An 8,219-nucleotide genomic window follows, 5' to 3' on the forward strand; every position below is an offset into this window, starting at 1 on the left:
CCCCCCCCCGGCGGCCCCTCGGGCCCCAGCCCAGCCCGTCCTTTGCAGCCCCAAGAAGGAGGCCGGGCCGCTCTCTGGGGGACTTGGGGTCTTTTTCTCTTCCCTTGCCCGGCATTGTCTGTGGGCAGAGCGCCCGGGGCAGCATCTGTGAGCTCCGTGGATGCTTCCGTGAGTGTACTTTCTCTTTGGGCATCCTTCCGTATGTTTTAGTCAGTCTTCTTTCTTGTTTCGTTAAGTATTGGAGAGCATCCAAAAGAAGGCTGGGAAGGTGGTGAAGGGCCTTGAGGGGAAGCTCTATGAGGAGCAGCTGAAGTCACTTGGTTTGGTCAGCCTGGAGAAGACTGACGGAGACCTCCGGCTTGCTCAGGAGGGGAAGAGGAGGGGCAGATACTGATCTCTTCTCTGTGGTGACGAGTGACAGGACCCGAGGGAATGGCCTGAAGCTGCGGATGGAGGGGTTTAGGTTGGTAATTAGGAAGAAGTTCTTTACCCAGAAGGTGGTTGGGCGCTGGAACAGGCTCCCCAGGGAAGTGGATGCAGCACTAAGCCTGACAGAGTGCAAGAAGCGCTTTGACAGTGTTCTCAGGCACATGGTGTTATTATCGAGGTGTCCCGTGCAGGGTTAAGAACTGGACTTGGATCATCCTTGCAGATACCTTCCAACTCAGCGTATTCTGTGATTCTGTTTCATTTTTAGCCCCTACACAAGCATTTTTCTCCATGTCTTTTCAGTGCAAATCCCCTTTGTAGGGGTTATGAGATGACATTTTGTTTTCTTGAAGAAATCAGCAGAAACAAAACTGTTAATAGGTACCCAGGAAAATGCAGGAGCAAAACAAGCATATGCAAATCTGTCCCATGGCATATTCCACCCTCCCAGCTATTCTCAGCAGGGGTACTTTCTGAGTTGCACATGGTTTCTGTATGTTTAGGAGTCTCCAGCTGCTTGTCCTCCACAACTGTGTCTGTATTCTTATGAATCTCTGCAGACTCTTGGTTTACAGAACATTATTTGGGTAGGAGTGTTCTGCGTGAAGGTGATGTGCAATGAGCTGGTTCTTTTTAGCATGACTCATTAGGTTTGTTTGAGAACTTTTTGTATTAGAAAAGGTGAATCACTGCTCTCTATTCAGTGTGTTTGTGCATTTCACTGACTAGTAGATGTCTGGCATGTTTCTGTTGGTCATCCTCTTTTCTAGACTGAGGCATCTTCAATTTGCTTCCTTGTTCCTTGTATGGAAGCCATTGCACAACTTAAATCACCCTCATGGCCTTTCTCTGAATGTTTCCCAGCTCTATCTTACCCTTCTTTAGATGAGAAGACGAAAATTACAGACAGTGCTCAATTAGTAGGTGAAAAGTAGATGAGTATAGGGGCACAAGTAGGAATGAGTTATGCTTTTCTGCAGTAGAAACACAAAAATAAGTGGAATGCATATTTTCTGGACAAGAACTTGTTTGAACTGGGGACTTACAGAGAACTGCAAGGCAGATGAAAAATTATGTGCTGGATAGAGAGTTACTAGAGGCTGTGTCATCAGTTCAAAATTCTAGACAATTCTTGGTTGCTACCTTGTTTGACTTTCATATCACTCTGTTTGAATGATTCGTTGAAGTGAAAACAGCATTTTTCTTGTTTGTGGCAGCAGCAAGAAGCAGAAGTAACATCTTTTTGTGTTACTGCTTTGGGGCAGAATATGTTGAGCAGTCTTCAAAACCGAGGTGAAGATCTTTTGCTGATTGAGATGTTGTTTCAGAAGTAGTATTTTAAACTGTTACTTCTTTGTGAGCTTTCTCTCACTGCTTGAAATGCTATACTTTATAAGTTTGTTACACTTCTGCTATGGTTCACTTCTCTGCCAGAGAAGCAAAGGCCTTTTCCTCCAGTGTTCTCAGCGCTGTTGCTTTGGTCATAACTAGAATGACAGGGGCACTCACTTGTCCTTCCAAGCACATATCTGCCCACTTTTGTGATCTAGGATTTTCTTTCAGTGTGCTTTATTTTGCATGTACAACTGATTTTTAACTGCAGTGTGCTTGGTGTTTGCATTGCTGATAAACTTGTCATATACATGTCATGAAGAGATGCTGGTATACATTTCATTTTGGATTGACATGAAGATAAATGTGATACTGAACACCCTAAACCTTGTGTGGTTTAGACTCTTTCCAGTTCTTGTCTTGTTTGAGAAGGTAGACATTTTCTGTTCATTTATGAAAATGTTACCATTGAGGTCTTGGTTTGCTCAGAATGATTCATGATTTGCTGTGTTAAAACACTGATGTCCTATACAGGCAGACATCACTTTAACCATTTATATTTCTCTCGCTAGTTTCTAACTTTTAGATTTAATAGCCGGGAATTAAAAGTAGACTGAATTAGAATTGAAGTAATTAATATACAACCAGAGTACTTAAAAGCTTTGTTGTGGGGTGTGAAGATTGACACTTCAAGTTTGAAGTTGGATGGGTTTATGAAGGAGCTGTTTTAAGTCCAGAGGAAAAATTGGTGGCTGCAAAATTTCAAGCAATGTTGGACAGTAGGTCAAGCAGGAGAGCTAAAAATTCTGGACTGTGAATTACAGTTCAATCTTTTCATTACACTTCCAGAATGATGTAAATGTTGTGGAATATCTTTAATATAGGAATTATAAAATACTTCTTGCAATAAGTCTTTTTGTATTCGCAGACCTGCAGTCTGTGAATTAGACTCATTGCCTTTCAGACTGTAAAATAAATGGTCCAGGACTTCAAATTGCTGCTGCTGCTCACAAAAACAGTGAACAGAAGCCCTTGGTCTTGTGATGTGATCTATGTGGCTGAGCAAACTGGGCTTTTAAATTATGTGTTAGACTAAATATTCATAAATCTGCTTAGTTCCAGTAGATCCAAAAGCAGGAAAAAAGTGATATTACATTTACTTTATAAAAGCCTTTGCCATATAAATAATAGGCATCTCAATTTAAAAGTAGTGGACTAGCCAATTTTTGTATTACACTGCTATAGCAGTATAAAACCAGGATGAGGAATTGGCACCATTTTCTCCCAGTGTCTGCATCAACTTACCTAAACTACTGATTTTCTTCATTTGTGTTCACCAAATGGAATAAACCAGTTAGCCTCCAGTTTGGGTTCTGGGTAATCCCAGAGTATGGCCTCAAGGGAATACTGTTGTTTTTTCTAAGGAGTAACATAAGAATTTATTTCTGTAGTGATATATTATTATTTTAGTTGGGCATATGACATACTTTATTTGAGTCTTTGTCAAATATATCTTCCATGGGATTGAATCAGTAGCACTAACTGGCTGCTACCTGCTGCTGTGTGGATTTCCCAGTGTGATTTTATGTATTGTGTTGCAATAACTTAAAAAAAAAATGTCTTCAGGGGCAGCAGACCTGCGACAGAGAAAGAAACAAAACTGCACAGAATCTGACAAAATGGCTCCAGAGGAGAGAAACAAAGAAAATTCAAAGCTGGGAAGGTCGCCAAAATGTAAGCTACAGAATTTTTAGCTGACTTTTGATTTTTTTTTTTCATTATTCTCTTACATTTTATGGGAAGATATTTGTAGCATGGTAATTTATAACAGACTTACTTTGAATTAGGTTTTTGAATATTTTGAGGGAAAACAGGCATGCACATTGGAGTTCTTTAATAATGACATTTTTTGCGTTGGAGGGTGAAATGGTAGTCTTGGACTGCTTTAGGCTTGAGGAGGTAGAGGCAGGGGAGTTAAGAAATTTATTATTACTATTTGCATACAAATAAATATTTTTATTGTTCCTGGAATAATCTTCTGGTTGGAAGCTGATACCATGAAGTAATGGTACTGAAACAAGAACAGACAAAAAGTACTTAGAGCTTTTCAAGAAACAGAACTAAAACTAGGTATAATTTTAGGCAAGTACTCACCAAGCTACCAAAAGCTTTTATGTTAAAAGTACGTACTAACTCAAAGGAGATACAGGTGTAGTAGACACCCTTTGAATGAGTTTGGTAAAATTCAGATTCATTTGTTCTTATATTCAAAAACAGAATGGAAAATAGAATGTCTCAGAAATTATGTTAGATGCAGTATGCCACCTCTGTCTGTTAATGTCTTTAAGAAGTTTGTGGTGTTTTGGGTAGAATCTAGAGTTTGCTCTATTTATCTGGAAGAGGCTTTTCCTTCTTGGAATTCATTTGACAACAAAGCTTGCTGGAGAAAATTTGCAGTGTAGTGTGTTGAATATTTTGTCTGTGAAACAATGATAACAACTGGGAAAGAAAACTACAGGACGGGATTAACAAACCAACAGTTTTCAATGTATCTGTGCTGCTGATGGTGTGATAATTCTCATGCCAGTAAGTTCACTTGTTGTTTAGAAATAAGAGTCATGTGTAGGCTGTGCTGTTTGTTTCTCAGTCCTCTGGACTATTTTAGCTTTCCCACTGTTCATTTTCAGATATGTTAATCCAGCGTTTTGCAAAGCTTTTCTTTGGCTGTCTCGCGGCAGTCACCAGTGGAATGATGTATGCTGTGTACCTCTCCACATATCATGAACGGAAATTCTGGTTTTCCAGCAGGCAGGTAAAGATAAACTACTGAAACAAAAGCCAAATTGTGTCCTTGAAATCAAATCTGATCCATGTCATGTTGAAACTACTTGCAGTCCTGTGTCCTACTGAGGCCTCTTTGAGGCTGTCTTTGAAACAGCTTCTTTTTTTTGGTCTTCTTTATTTTCTTTTTTTTTTCCTCCTGCTAACAGTTGTCGTGGCTTGTCATGCTTTTGTATGTTTGTCCATGCCACCCTTTATCCTTAAAATACCTTTCTAAAATATGAAAAAATAACTGAAGCATACTGGGATTGCAGAAGCTAATCAACAGGAATATGTGTTGGGCTTTTTGGGGTGGTTTTTTTGTTTGTTTGTTTTTGGATATTGGGGGATTTTTTGTGTTTTATGGTTGGTTGGTTTGGTTTTGTTTTCTTAAGAACTCCACTATTAACTGAAGTATAGAAAGTTGAATGAAATTCGGGTTTGTGAATATGAAAAGATCCTGTGGATTTTGTGCTGACTTATAGTGTGGACTTCAGTTGCTCTGATTCCAAGCATGTTTGCTAAGTTACAGAGAGCATTAGGTAACTGATAGAAATGCTGTGAAGATTAATGTTTTGTAGAATATTTTGGAGATGTACAGTGAAGTCATAACCATGTACTGTGTTAAAAAAATGGTCTATCTGAAAATATATTGTTTTCTCTGGAAAGAGATTGCAGGAGATTAATTTTTTTTTTTTCTAGGAACTTGAACGAGAAATTACATTTCAGGGTGACAGTGCCATTTATTACTCATTCTATAAAGAACTGCTAAAGGCTCCTTCCTTTGAAAGAGGTACAAAACTAATTTGTTTTATTAGCTTTGAAAAGTCCTGTTCACTTTGAAGACAGTAAAAAACTCCTGCAGACTGGGGAGACTTATTTTATTCTCTTATGTAGGTATATTGGTCAGATAAATGAAAAACCATACACTGTCCTAACTTTTCAGTGCCTTTTCAAAAGCAGTATTTAACTATCCTGTATTCCAGCAGACCGCCTTTAATTGATACTCTAGGATAGGATTAATAATACTCTTATATGCCCTGTGTCAGAGTTATCATTGGGTTTGCCTGTGTCACAATAGTGGATTTTTCTGCCATGTAAATATAATGTATGTTGAATTTGGGAATGAGGGATGAAAATAACTGTTTTCCATCCTCTGTCAGAAGACAGAACAGTTTCTGTCACAAGCTGATCTGCTCCATCCTGTCCCTGCCAGAAGTTTTTAATCTTATCAGCTGTGATGGATAGATACTGATGAGCACTGAGTGGTGGGGACAGAAAGGAACAGGAAGGAGAACAGACTGGGTGACAATGATCTCTCCTTCCTTTGTGCTCCTGCTCTTTACCCTGCACTGGCTCTGGGGCTCTCTGACCCTGGGTCCCTAAACCAAAAGGAAACTAAAGAAGTGAAAAAAAGCAGTGAAAAGAAGAAGGAGCACTTCCATGCTTGTTCAGGAAGTTCAGAATGCGCTGCACTAGCATGGGGCTGGAACTCAGGAGAGAAGAGGATGAATTGCCCTATCTTGCAGTGGTCAGCCACTGAATTAGTTCAGTCCTTTTGTGAAACCCCACTGAAGCCAGTAAAACTAAACTTTGTGGTTAGTGTTTTATTGGTTGAACAGTTTCCCAGCTGTAATGTAGCACATCAGCAATATCTGAGATCTTTGGTACACTCAGTGCCTCTTGTCCTCTGGGGATATTGCCCATGCTGTGGGTGGATGGACTGCATGCCTCATTCAGGGATGCTGTCTCTGCAAACAGGTAGACTCGTGTCTACAAGGTATTACAAGGCATCCGGTCTTCAAGGGGGTATTACAGCTGTGCTGAACCCAGTTGTAAGTCCTGAAAGACCTGGTTTGGCCTACAGAGAACCAGCTCCAGACCACACACCAAGATATGCTCAGAGCTGGAAACAGTTGTCTGTTTGACTATTGTGTTGTTTTTGAGGCTTTTGTTCTCCCCCATATCTTGATTTGGGTTGGTTTTGCTCTTCTCTCTATTGTTCTAAGTATTGACAAGTCTTTATTTATAACATTTTGGAATGATCTTTGAATGATCCTTCAAGTATGGCAGCTTCAATTCCATCTTAACCCCATAGAAAGGCACATTGTGTTTGGTGAAGAATTCGTAGAAATCTCAGAAATGCAGAGCTGAAGGGGGTGATGAGGCCATCATACCTGACATCCTTCTGGAGACGGGCTTAACACATCCTGCTCATCTCTGTTAGACCTCACTCCTTAAGGTCTTCCTGTGAAGGTGATCTAAAGGCCTGTAGTTCCAGGACTGCATTAGTGTGTTACTGAAAAGGCTGTGCTTCAGATGATAAGTTTTGGGCCTTCTATTTAAAGTCTAGATGAAAAAAGGGTAATAACTTTCTAGCTAGATCAGTAGGTGGAATGACATCTAACACAGAAGTTTCTCCTTCCTTTTAAACTAGGCATGGTGAATCAGTCAGTAGCTTTAATGATCAAATCCTATTCTCCCTGCCTTTGAATATACTTTAGCCTCTTTTAGGAACAGCAGTACTAAGTGATTCCAGGAATAATTCTGTGTTTTTGTCTGTAGGTGTTTATGAATTGACACACAACAATAAGACAATATCACTGAAGACCATAAATGCTGTCCAGCAAATGACTTTGTACCCAGAGTTGATTGCCAGTGTTTTATATCAAGCATCTGGTAGCGAAGTATGTGCATTTCTCCTACTTTCTGTACTTGCATTATGGTTCTGTCTCTGTGTGTGTGTATGAGACTTTCTGTATTGTATCCAACTAATACATACATTTTTTGTTGAGTGAGTTGATCTAAGGCTCTCACCCGGTCTGGATTCTCCTCAGTCTCAGTTCTGATCAGTCTCTGGCCTAGGATTTTGGGGGTTTAACACTAAGCAGTAACTTTTTCTGTTATTCTTTACTTCTATAGACTGCTTAGAAATGTCAGGAGTATCTGTGCTATCCATTAAAAACAGAAAAGTTAGTTAAGTCCTTTGGAGTACAGAAGTCTGTTAATAGTGGTACCTATCTGCCCATTCTCATAGGGAAAAACCCTTCTGTAGATGAACCTTTTGTCAGTTTCCACTCTACTCAGGCTTTGTTCTGCTTATGCTGCGTATTTGTGTTCTCTCTCATTATCTTTCCTTTTTTATTATTTACTTATTTTGGAACCATTTTTGCCACATCTTTACTTCTTCAAGTTCTTCCCTTTTATAACTTCTTCTAGTAGTCCTCTGAACTTCATATCCCACTGTAGCATAGATTTATTAAATCTGACACATAGAGTGTTCAAGCTAAAGCAAATTCAAAAATCATGGCACTGGCAAGCTGAGTCCTGAAGTATGCTCTTAATTCACACTGCTTTGTTCTTCTCCATGTTTTTTTTTGAGCCCCAAATAAAAGCATGCCCAGTACTTTTCTAAAATAGGAGGCGTCTCTTACCTGTTTGTAAAGCACCTAGCACATTGTTAGCAGTAACAAATTGTAAATAGTAATAATTTCCAGCTTCAGCTCAGTTGCCACTATGTCTCTTCGTTTTTATTTGTAATTTCAGGAAGTTATTGAGCCAGTGTATTTCTACATTGGTATAGTTTTTGGACTGCAGGGAATTTATGTGACTGCATTGTTTGTAACCAGTTGGGTTAT

The 8,219-nt window shown here is 39.5% G+C and overlaps 1 protein-coding gene across 1 annotated transcript in view; it reads left to right on the forward strand.

Annotated features, from left to right (window-relative positions):
- The first annotated feature begins 3,377 nt into the window (after window positions 1–3,377).
- The window catches only part of DPY19L4 (dpy-19 like 4), a 29,073-nt gene continuing 24,231 nt past the window's right edge, over window positions 3,378–8,219 (forward strand). The window contains 5 exon segments of the mRNA XM_005422900.3: window positions 3,378–3,495; window positions 4,449–4,573; window positions 5,284–5,374; window positions 7,147–7,268; window positions 8,128–8,214. Of these exon segments, the coding sequence (XP_005422957.2) occupies window positions 3,378–3,495; window positions 4,449–4,573; window positions 5,284–5,374; window positions 7,147–7,268; window positions 8,128–8,214 (543 nt within the window).

The sequence above is a fragment of the Geospiza fortis genome, unplaced genomic scaffold (assembly GCF_000277835.1).
Source record: "Geospiza fortis unplaced genomic scaffold, GeoFor_1.0 scaffold7, whole genome shotgun sequence".
Lineage (NCBI taxonomy): Eukaryota > Metazoa > Chordata > Aves > Passeriformes > Thraupidae > Geospiza > Geospiza fortis.